Below are 12,192 nucleotides of genomic sequence, written 5' to 3'. Positions count from 1 at the left end.
CAAGTTTTCACTCCTTTGTAGTAAATGAACATCTGGTAGCGTGTAATCACAGGTTCTTTAGCTAATTTCTTTGCAGGAGGCGTTTTACACGTTTCGGATTTATGTTCCTTATCGCCATATTCAGCAAACACAAAAATTACATTGTTCTTCCTTTAATATGTAACCAATAACATTTAGTAAGGATGGACGCGACCTTGTCCCGTGGGGATTTATCTAATTTTAATTTCTCCGTTTTAGTTTTCTACAAAAGAAAACTATTGTGCCGGCTTTGTCTGTCCGTCCGCACTTTTTCTGTCCGCCCTCAGGTCTTAAAAACTACTGAGGCTAGAGGACTGCAAATTGGTATGATGATCATCCACCTCCGATCATCAAACATTCCAAATTGCAGCCCTCTAGCCTCAGTAGTTTTCATTTAACATTCCAAATTGCAGCCCTCTAGCCTCATTAGTTTTCATTTTATTTAAGGTTAAAGTTAGCCATAATCTTGCTTCTGGCAACGATATAGGACAGACCACCACCGGGTCGTGGTTAAAGTTTCATGGGCCGCGGCTCATACAGCATTGTACCGAGACCACCGAAATATAGATCTACTTTCGGTTGCCTTGATTATAAGCTGTACAGGAAACTCGATTGCGCCGAAGAAACTCCGGCGCATTTTTTACTTGTTTTTTTATTAAACTCGCTAGCTTCTTCAAAAAATAATTTGCTAGACCATTACAAAGATTGCTACGTTAACACAATCTTTTGATTACATTGTTGTGTACAAGCAGTTTTATTCTATACAAATTTATGAAGGCTACATTTTTCTAGTGATAGTCTCGTCTTTTATCTATCAATTTTGTTGTGGTGTAGAATAGATAGGGAAATTAGATAGAAAAGAAAGAGAGAGAGAGAGAGAGAGAGAGAGAGAGAGAGAGAGAGAGAGAGAGAGAGAGAGAGAGAGAGAGAAAAAAGTTAGGAGAAAGAAGGAGAGAGAAATAAGAATAAAGAGAGAGGCAAGGAACACAGTGATAACGCCCAAATGCTGTTGTGTCATAATATCAATACACCGCGAGATGTTTACATGAACCATTGCAGTATATCGTGTTTAAGCCATAAACACAGTCGTAAAAATGGGAAATAATGGCCTCGCGATTGAAGCTAACCAAAACATGAGTCAGCACAGTCTAAATGCTTACAACAGCTGATTCTATAGCCCCGCCTTCTCCGGAAGGTGTTTTCGTGGAAGTTCCAGGAATTTGGGGGTTGGCCCAAGTGATGTACTTCTTCAACCTCCAATCAATTATGTGTGGGAGGGGTCTTTCACACACCCTCCTAAGATCACCTCCTATCAAGTCCTCTAAGGAGAGATTTGAATCACACCCAATACAGTCCTTCCAATCAGTACTTGAAGGGGAGGCCTTGCTGATTAATCCTTCCAATAAGGCTAGAAGGAGGTGGAGATTGCAGATAGCAAGTTTTTCTGAGGGTTCGACGAGTTAGAGACCTACGAGGAGACCAGAGTCAGAACTGTGTCCTTCAAGGGAGAGTACTTCTCCCAATCGCTTCCGTGTTCCCCATATAGACTGATTCAAGAGTGATTCGTTTCTATCATTGTAACTTGTTAATTTTGTACTGATCTTTATAATACTAAGTACTAATTAAAGTGAAGAAATTACCGATCTCGTCTCTATACGCCTTTCTGAGAGATATCAATATTTAAAAATAATAAACATACAAAGATAGCACATCATCCGCGAAGCGATCTGAAGGACACCTCGAAAGAAACCAAGGTAAGAAGAGAAAGACTAAAATCTATGCAAACATATAACAAAGAACATAAAAAAAAGGAACAATAAAAACCTTACAGTTTCTTATATTTTGATCAATGCATTTTCATATAATAACGAAAAAGTTAACGATTCCCTAACGTTAACAGCACTTTTTTCGATTTGTATTATAGATACAAGGTAAGTTTCCAGCATCTTGGAAATGCATTCTTCTATAATTGTAAACAGGTCAATGTTTGTTCCGTAAAGTTAATTTCATCTATATGTACTTACCGGGTTTTTGATTTAAATGTCGAGAGTTATAGCGATACAATACTTCAGAATCCTACTCCACTTCTAGATTTTGTACCAGTTCACTTATACTGCCACTTACACGGACACTTGGTGAGCAGCCCACGTGGCCCGGCTCCCGAGTGCTCAGAGTGCAGGGTGATGATAACGGTCAGACATGTATTGTGTGCGTATCCAATGTATGACCAACAGCGACTTTCAATGAAGGGAAATTTTGTCAGAATCTTTTACTTTTTCAGTCGTTCCGGTTTTGATGTTCATGAGGAGCTGTGATTTAATTGATAAAATATAAAAAGAAATTAAATAATAAAAGCGCGAAAACCCTTGTAGCATTTGTCGAATAAAAAAATATTTTAAATATTGCTTAACTTATTCAGAATTTTAATATACCTTTTTAGTGTGTATTTAAGGAAGCATGAGTAAATGTATTTGTTGTATGTTATGTGTTCCAGTGTGAGAGCATGTGCCTATGTGCAGTTTTAACTTCATTTTAATTCGTTCATCGTCACACTGAATGCCCTATAGGGTCCCAGTGCTTGGCCTGGGTCGTGGACCGGGTATTTTATTCTAATCCTTCGGGCCAGCCCTATGAGAGCTGAAAGTCAGCTCAGTGGTCTGGTTAAACTACTTTAATAATAATATAATAATAATAATTGGCTAAGTTTAATAATATATTAATAATATATTACCGTACCTTGACGTCGGTTTAGTTGAATGGTTTACCAAAGTACACTGTAGATTAATGACAGGAACAACAAAGGAGAGAATGACTTGGAAATATTCTGAATAATCACAGAGTCTCCTAAAAGTGTGGGAAATCGAAGGTTAAGAGGTCATCGTGGTCAGAGACAACATTTCGAAGGAGAGTTAAAATGTTTAAAGCTTGGGCAGAGAAAATGAAAAACACCAATGAAAAGAGTTTATCAAATACATATATACTGTGCATTCTGTGAAGGTGACCAGCAGATTTTCACTAAATATTCTTCATTAGTATCAGAATGAACAATCACACCCCTGGTCAGCTTTGTTGCTTGGGCGAAATGTAAAACCTTGAGAAAAGATTCTGCTGTACCTGGACTTACACATGGGTACGCGCCAGGAAATTCCTGCAAAAGATCCGCAGAAATTTGAACGCATATATTTCTGTGCAAACTACCAAAACTGTAAGGCGAAGTGGTTCAATCATTCAATATTTATTTACTGCAGCAAACAGCGGACAGTCTTGTGCACTGACACGACACTTCCTGGGACTGAAAGCATTCACTGCTTTCCGTTTCACAACCAAACCATGCGGCATCAATATCACTGACTTTGTTTCCATATAGAACGGCAGACAGTGATATGACTGAAAATTCTTAACTTTCTGAACTTTCTCGTTTGCATGTTAGGCAACCAGTGCAGTGATGTGAATGCTTCATTAGACAGTTATCCTCGTGGGGGGATTATTAGCGTCATCCCGTTTCTTTTCTTCAATCTTGCTATCCAAACAACTTCAACTATTACTTTTTAGTGAAACTGTATGTTTTCTCCCAATGCCACCTTTAAATCCTTCTACTTCATTTCCCCTCTTTTCTGTGTTATAAGCGCTGAGGGGCAGAAAGTGCCCACGTTCTTGGTCTGACAGACTAAGCTTCACAAATGAAATAAATGAATCAGACTGTTATTTAAATTTATTAGGATCTTCAATTTATAGTACCTTCGAAGTTTGTTCCCATCACGAAACATCTGAAATTTTCTGTTCGAAGTACCAACAACTATGCCATCAAAAACTATGTCCAAACTTACAGTTATTCAGGAAATGAAGGTGCTCCCTGTAATCAGTTCTTACAGGCTCTGGAAATGCTGTACATTCAAAATTTAGAATTTGGAATTGAGTGAATCTTACCTTTGCATTGCGACAGTGCCTGGTGGTTACGAAAACCAGTGAAGTCTACTGCTGATTGTATACCACGCAGCTAACCAAAGATGATTTTCTTCTGGTGTATTAAAACTGGTATATCCAAACTTCACCAAGTGAGATGCCGCTGCTGGTTGAACTAGAATTATGATCTATGGTAGCCAAAGCACAGATATAGCCATGACAAGATTGCTGAGAATACCCATGTTCTGTTTTAAGGTCAAAGACAACATTTCTAAGGACGAAATGTTCCAGTCTTGGGCGAAGGAAATGAAGAACGCCACTGACAAGACTTTACCAACCACGTCTAGTGCTGTTCTATCGTGTACCATATTGTCCAGATACACAGGACGGAGTGGTTGCCAATCACTAATGTATTTTGGTGCAGAAATGATGCGCTGTCTCGGTCTCATGGTACTGATGAATACCATCAGCGGCAGTTGCTGTACAGAGTAGCGTCTGTTTAAATCTCAATGTTGGGGCCCGTCGAAATGAGAGAAAAGATGGCCTTCAAAGAGGGTGTGACTGAATCATCTTCACAACAGTTATCATCCTGAAGCGCTCCAGTAACGTGGGACTTACGTGTGAACACACCTCAATGTATAACGATCAGAGAGAGAGAGAGAGAGAGAGAGAGAGAGAGAGAGAGAGAGAGAGAGAGAGAGAGAGAGAGAATCTCTTCATCACCGCCTCCAACGCCATGTGTTGCAAAGTTCCTCACCAACATTTTTCCTGTCCTTTGTATTACACAATTCTCCATTCACAGTTCTCACCCAAGCAGATAATTGTACGAAGGGCATTTCCAAGCCATCTCCATCTCCCTTTCATCAGTATCTCACCCACGCATAGAACTTCTGAAGTTTTCTCATAGAGATATTAAGATGCCCATGGATGCGTAACTGCCATTGTGTCCAGCCATTTTTTTTTTACACTGGGAACTACACCATACTTCCTCAGCATCTTCCACAGCACTTCGCTGTGTGTTTGTCACAGTCTTTTTCTACCTCCTTGTACTTCACATACATTCTTCCCTTAAACTCTCAAACACCTCACATAACTGATTTATTTCAACACTTGGTGAAAACATCAGCTTCTTTGTCTAAGGCGAAACTGGTCTTTCCATATTAATCCTTGCTATCTGTTCTACTTTCGCAAATCAAAATGGTACCATCCGCTTTCTCTGGTTTAGTGGGTACTTTTACGCCCTTTATCACCTTTACCTTTACATACAGGAAATTATACCTCTCAACCATCTATTTTAGAGTCTTTCCCTCATCATGACATACCTTACACACCCTGGTCAGTGACCTCACACATTCACCAGCGTGCTGCAGCAATTCCATTGTAAATTTAGTACCTCCTCTTGATTCGCCTTCTGACGCCCTAATCAGACACCTCCAAGAGCATCCTCAAACGTACACTAATACCTGCTGCCCATCTTGTAGCATTCGTCACTGGCTCTTTTGTATCCTCCTAAACAAACAAATCCTCAAAATACTCCATTTTTTTTTTTTTTTTTTACACAGCACCCTTCTGTTCGTATCTTTTCTTCTGGTCTCTATTTCCAGGACATTACCTTTTCTCCGTAAAGTGTTCCTTCACGTTTATTCTTATGCTGTATTTTTAATATTTACCCCATTTTTCTCTATAACTTTCTTTTTGATTACCTTATCTATCCTCTTATGTCCCTGTACACGATCTTCTCTTCCATCTGGCACTTCAAACATTCTCATTTTTTCTTTCACTGAACGTCTCGTTTCCTCACCCTACCACTTTCTACTTTTATTCCCTCTCCTATGCCTCCCGTACCCGTACCCGGGGCCCCCGCTGAATCTGTTTTGCATTTTAATTCGTTAATACACTTCATAACCCAGGTTAACAGGCAATATTTGAGACAAAAATATTTTAAATAATCACAGTTTTCATAACAAGTTGGCTGTGGTAGGTTTACAGGTCTGATTTTAGGTGTCATATTACACCGGATTTCTTACAAATGTTGCGGGTAATATCAGTGCAGCCTGATTAATTTTGATCAGAGCTAGTAATAAATCCGTAGATTTTCTTTCAAAGTCAGACAAAAAAATATTTTTTCTTTCTTTCAAAGTCGGACAAAAAAATTTTTCTTTCAAAGTCAGGCACCCGTAGGGGAGCAATGCCATCAGTGTACCTCATGCGGTGCACTGTACGCATTACTTAGTACCTTCCTTCGTATTCTCTTTCTTCCATCTTACTTTCCACCCTCTCCTAACAACTGATTCATAGTGCAACTGCTTTTCATGGTGAAGGTTTTTCCTCCTGTTACACCTTTCAAACTTTTACTGTCAATTTCCGTTTCAGCGCTGAATGACCTCATTGGTCGCAGTGCTTGACCTATGGTCCAAATTCTATATTCAATTCAATTCAAAGTCAGGTATAAGAAGCAGCAGGAAGCCAACATCAGACTGTACTCATTTTGAGAGAAATCGACGGAAACGACAGAAGGTTGACGACTTTCATTTCTACTGTATCATTTCAAAAAGTCGCCATGATGTTTAGACTAATGGTGAGATTTTTGCAGTATGACATCTGAGATCATTGGCAGGTTTTAAGTTGCACGGAATTACTTTTAAATCTACAGTTTCTGAAACGCAAGTACTTATTTTTGGTAAAAAACAAATGAGAGGCACCGCTTCGTATTTCAACAATAATCACGACAAGTTCAAATCAGCTCATAGGGATGTAAAGGTCTGAATACTTTTCGTGGACTTTTCTGTTACAAAGATCAAACGGTGTTGTCGTTTCGAATAGTGAGATGCGATAGGAGTTAAAAAGAAAAAAGATATGAGATGCAAATGGAAGAAGATTATTACTAAGTGGAAATTTCCACTGAAGTTCACTTTGTAAACGGGCCATATGTCACGAACATCGCCGGAATAGTGGCGTAAATGTGATTTTCCCTTTCGTCACTTGTCACAGATACTAATTGGTGTTCACCTACAATAAATCTTTTATTGAAAAGAAACGCTGAAGGACCACAAAATAATAAATAGTAAATTTGTCTTCTCTCCTATAATAAAAGTGGAAGTTTCAAGTTTGTAGAGAAATAAAAACAATTTATATATATATATATATATATATATATATATATATATTATATAATCATGCGTTCCACAACACGTGCTCTGCCCATTCCACGACAAACTACAGAGCAGAGAGCAGAGACGCCGCTAGAATTCGCACCTGCTATTCGCACACTTTCAAGGTCAGCACGTCCGTCAGCCTTGGTATATATAAAGGGTGGCGAGCACTCAGCGCCTACAGTTAGCGGGGATCATCCTAGCTACGCAGTTCTCCCATCCATCGTTCTGGAGTGTCACTCCTCCGTAGACGTAGTAGAGAAGTTGGTCCGAGTCACTGGCATTATTCTTTTGCAGTGTTCACGTAAGTTCTTTTGAAGAGGATATTTTTCATGAAGTTTTTGATTACTGGCATTAATGAAAGGACTCATCCTTGAATAGACTGCTTTGTCTGGGATGACTGAGCTTTGATCAGACCTAACTGAATTATATAGCAATATATATATATATATAAACGTCATTGCAAAAGCATCTGACTTCCCAAATCTGCATAATGCATAATACTTTCTATGTAAGACATGTTTCACAAGTGTGGAGAAACCTGACGGCCCACGGCGACTCTTAAATAGCTATATTTTACTGCTAACAAAAAAAAGCCGAAGAGTCATAAAGAAATTCTGTGGTTTCCCAAGGCCAGTCGGAGAACCTTTTGACATTTAGGAGAGTTTCTGTATTTCAAATAGTGCTGGTGTTCATTTCTTCAGAGCTGAATGCCAAGGGGGAAAGTTTGCAACAAGATTTAGTAATGCATAAACAATTGAGCATAAATACTTGCATGAACTTCCTTTAAAATGCGATTGTAAAAACCTGTTTAACCAAATATGCAACATCGTCACTCACTAAATCCGATATTGAAATCCATTTCTCTTCGACTCGATGACTAAGAATTGACATTTCTGGTAAGAAAGTTGACTCAAGTCCTGGATGTAGGCTACTTCATAAACGTAAGGGACTTCAGACGTTCGGAGCATCGATTTCTAACTGTTTATTTCGTGGCATTTTGTCAATTTCATCTAAGTAAACCTCCTAAAAAGTCAGGTCAAAACCAATAATTTAAGTAGAAAATCCTTATTTTTCTATTTAAAGGTTTTCTAAGAAATGAACTAAATTTCTTTAAAAAAAATGATAAAGTCTGTGAAATGAACAGCTAACAGAATTTTTGGAAAAACTTTATTTCAAATATCTTCTCTCTAATTAATGACATTTTTCTTTCTTATACAATTTTGCCAGAAACAAAACCTAGGAGCCCTCCTGCTGGCTATATTAATTTTTCCCTTTCTTTATCAAAGTCTCTTCTAATTATCATCATGACTCATTTTGCAACTGTAAAGAGAGTTCTTACTGAATACTGGCTCTTTTACCAACAAAATGCTTTTGATTCTAACAAATGAAAGCCGTTACTTAAATTCATTTCTTCTTGTAGGTTTGAAGAAAACAAGATGGTCTCCCGGGTTACAACAGCAGTCCTTTTGCTGATCTGCCTTTTCAACGCCCACAAGGCATTGGCACAAGAGGAAGAAGGCCTCGGGTTTTTGAGTTTTGACAGTGCGCCGCCTGAAAAGGTTTCTTGTCCAAACATGAGGATTATCTCTGACTTCAAGTTGGATCAGGTAAGCTCATCAAAATATCATTCTACTTTTGGCTGAAGCTTGAATATCCACGTCGATTGAATATTTTGAATACACATCTAATCTAGACGCCTGTCTCCATGAAGCTTTTAGTAATGTGAATAGATTGTCTGTCAGTGAAGCTGATGCGCGCTGCGGAGGAATCGTTCTCTTTGCTGTCATTAATCCTGATGTTAATAACCACTCCCTTCCTTTGCAGTACATGGGTCGCTGGTATGAGCTGGAGAGATTCGATGTCCCTTTCCAGACAGGCGATTGTGGAACCGTCGATTATTACCCAGACACCAACAAAACCTTTTCTCTGGTGAAAACCGAAGTGTCCAAGTACGTTTATACTCGCTCAAGTTTTGTCATGACACTAAAAACACTATTTTTGTGGGACTCCCTTGACATTTCTTCGCCTCTCTCCCTTTTATTGGTATTTGTCATTAAACATTACACTGCTCTAATTCAACTCAATCACTTTCTTCTCCTGCCCTCATTTGACTCTACCCTCCTTTGCTTTCTGCGATCTCATTCTAAGGCAAATATGCCCCTCTGTTTCTAAACTGCACACAACGAAGAGAATGCGGAAGTGATAACCTGGCCTTTCACTCAAACTCTGCTAATATATATTGGCGCTCCTGAGATCATTTCAGATTTAAAAATTGTAATCCATGTATTCATACGAAGCAAATTCAGTATCTCATTACACCTGGCATGTCTATCTCCTATTGTGACAAGGGAAAATTTCTCTTTGCAGAGGGAAGCCAGTTGTAACCAAAGGCACGGCAGTTGCAACGGAAGAGGGTACCAGATCTCGTTTCTATGTGACCTTACCCGACATTCCAGGTGAGACTTTAATTTTGAAAATGCATCGCTTGCAAGCTTCCTGTTCACCGTATGGTGCCGTAATCAAACCGGTGTGAGACCCTTTGAATCTCTGTTTGAGGAAAGTTGAGATGAATGCAGCTGATTAAAACTAAACTCAGTACAATGTTCGATTTTGGACTTCAAACTGGATCAGTGAAGCTGGAAAATGGCTATAGCATAACGTCCTCTACTTGAGTATGTGTGTGTGTGTGTGTTTTTAGTGTTGAATGAGAGGAAAAAAAATATCCATTCATCCATAACCCTAGATCTGTCTATGAACAGCTAATTCTACAAACATCAGTACGACAGTAGGCAACCACAATAAAATGTAGAAAGTTTCCATACTTAGCTGCAACCACTCATGCTTACAAATTTTCTGAATTATCAATATTATACGAACAGCAGCATTAAGAGCTGACTTCACTATCACCTCAAGCTTATCATGCGTACCAGTAGTTAGAATACAGCGTCAGCAGAAATCTATACTGCATAAAAGGGAGTGAGCGAGCACATGAGTACTTACGGAAGAATGCAAATTTAATATTAGTTAGGTTGCATGTGTTGATCTATCTGTGAAAAGTAGAACTATGCAGATTAAAATTCTTGATGTAGCATAGGCAATTTACCAATGAAGATAATTATCCTTTTATAGAGGGTGATGGCAGCCCAAACTACAACGTTGTGGCAACAGACTACAAAACCTTTGCAGTCATCTACACGTGCGTTCCTCTTGGATTCAACGACAAACTTGGTATGTATATATTTCGATAACTTTCCACCATTTACCGCTCTATACTTTCATATGGTTTTTATAGTATAATTCTTCTTCTTGGAAGAATGAGATCTATTAAGTTTTTCGCTTTACAATCGAACTCAATTACCAAATACATTCCATTAATTATAATAGCGGGTGTCATTGCCATAACATTAGCTATGCCATGTAGATCCCGAACGATATCTAAAAGTATCTAGTATCATGAACTATTTTATCTTAGTCAAAGCAACAAGCAGATAAAAACTGCTCTCTTATTTATACTTGACTTTTTTAAAAATAAATTATAAGTTATTAGACATATGAAAAGATTTTATACCAGAATAAAATATATTACCAATTATACGGACGGCAACTTATAAGTGCAACTCAGAGCACTGTGGTAAATTCTTTAGTTTGTTTGCTTTCAGCAAACGTCACCCACATATCAAACACAGTGGTTCATTCTAAGTATGAAAATCCAATCACATTCCATTTTTCATTTGAAAATGCAAAATTAACACGGTCCAGTTGCATAAGCCTGAGACATCTAGGTACATGCAATGTTAAAAAACTATGAATCTTCAGCCACTTTTTATGTGTGAGTTGATAACATTATTCTTTGTTTTTTTTTCAGAGTTTGCTTGGATTATGGGCAGAAGAGAAAAGCTGCCAGATAAATTCTTGATCATCATCAAAAAGTGGATCCAGAAGTTCGGAATCGACGTCAAGAACTTCAGCAGGGTCAATCAGGCGAACTGCATTCGCACTCCATATTCGTCCACTCAGTCGTGAACCCTCAGATAATCCTCTACGCCTTGAAAAATCAATTTACCCGTTCTTCTGTTCATGAAAAACAGCCTCGTCGTGAACCAATGATCCTCATTCAGAGCGAGGTATTCAACAGCAATTACAGTGGACCCTTCAAACAACGTATTCACTATATTCTACGACGTGCCTCTGCTGATGAAATGGCTCATTCTTGATCGTGATTTCTGAGCGATGTCACCCTCAACCCTCTCTCCGGCTGAATACCATAAAAGGGGTGAACCTCCACTCACTTCTCAAGGAGACCTGCAAGAAAGGTCCCGCCATAATGACTGGACGAGGTCCATGAAGATCTTGTTAACGAACTACTTTCGCCAACTAGTTATGGAGTTGGCGTGTACGTTACTTCATGTCGGTACCGCAGAATAAGGAATTTTTATTCATATAATCATTATGAATGACTTAAGCGTCAAAGCACTGTTATTTTTCACTGCATGATGTTGACGAATGTATATAAAATCTGTAAATGGCAGAAAAATATTTCCTAGACTTGAGCGTATCTAGTGCCTTACTTGTCTGAATTCATGACCCAGAAGACCAACAAATTTTAGCGTGTAATAAATCTAACTCGCTTCATTCTTATCAATGAAAGGAAATATTTATCATCACACAATTAATAGCAAACCTGACTGTTATTGTTATTCATTTCCAAAATAAAAATGAAAAAGTGTCTCTGATTGTCTTAATTCACCACAACCTAAGTAAAACATGATAATAAAATTACTTTCTTTGCAACAGCGAGCTAACAAACATGATGTTATTCAAGAACACACCTAAATTCAAGTGTCTTTGTAATCATATATATATATATATATATATATATATATATATATATATATATATATATATATATATATATATATATATATATATATATAAAAAAGCCTGGATTAGGGTTACTAGAAAAACCCAAGGGAAACCGTAACTGAACCCAATCCAGACATCTTGCTGTAAATTTCCCGACGATAACCAAATGTGATTTGTACTTTCTTAAATGGATTTTCTGGGAGATATCACTCAGATGATGAACATGAAAACTCACATAGAAATATAAGCGTGT

General features: G+C 38.2%; 1 protein-coding gene across 2 annotated transcripts; it reads left to right on the top strand.

Annotated features, from left to right (window-relative positions):
• The first annotated feature begins 1,648 nt into the window (after nucleotides 1–1,648).
• Nucleotides 1,649–11,804, top strand: LOC136855658 (apolipoprotein D-like). Of its 2 annotated transcripts, none has more exons than XM_067132871.1 (6): nucleotides 1,649–1,772; nucleotides 8,497–8,683; nucleotides 8,901–9,025; nucleotides 9,444–9,532; nucleotides 10,206–10,304; nucleotides 10,942–11,242. In XM_067132871.1, the coding sequence occupies exons 2-6, from the start codon at nucleotides 8,513–8,515 to the stop codon at nucleotides 11,097–11,099; spliced, it is 642 nt and encodes a 213-aa protein (XP_066988972.1). In that variant the 5' UTR covers nucleotides 1,649–1,772; nucleotides 8,497–8,512; the 3' UTR covers nucleotides 11,100–11,242. The 2 variants fall into 2 exon arrangements, with proteins under 2 accessions (XP_066988972.1, XP_066988971.1); XM_067132870.1 differs by lacking the exon at nucleotides 1,649–1,772 and adding an exon at nucleotides 7,260–7,377 and having other exon boundaries at nucleotides 10,942–11,804.
• Nucleotides 11,805–12,192: the final 388 nt, after the last annotated feature.

The sequence above is a fragment of the Macrobrachium rosenbergii genome, chromosome 32 (assembly GCF_040412425.1).
Source record: "Macrobrachium rosenbergii isolate ZJJX-2024 chromosome 32, ASM4041242v1, whole genome shotgun sequence".
Taxonomy (NCBI): domain Eukaryota; kingdom Metazoa; phylum Arthropoda; class Malacostraca; order Decapoda; family Palaemonidae; genus Macrobrachium; species Macrobrachium rosenbergii.
Note: the sequence above shows the minus strand (reverse complement) of the source record. Positions and strands in the feature narration are given on the sequence as shown.

Excerpts from the sequence above, each read along its gene's own strand:
- LOC136855658 (XM_067132870.1), top strand. The coding sequence starts at position 8,513 with ATGGTCTCCCGGGTTACAACAGCAGTCCTTTTGCTGATCTGCCTTTTC. Across the intron at positions 9,533-10,205 it reads GACCTTACCCGACATTCCAG|AGGGTGATGGCAGCCCAAAC; the intron begins GTGAGACTTTAA and ends ATCCTTTTATAG. Across the intron at positions 10,305-10,941 it reads TGGATTCAACGACAAACTTG|AGTTTGCTTGGATTATGGGC; the intron begins GTATGTATATAT and ends TTTTTTTTTCAG.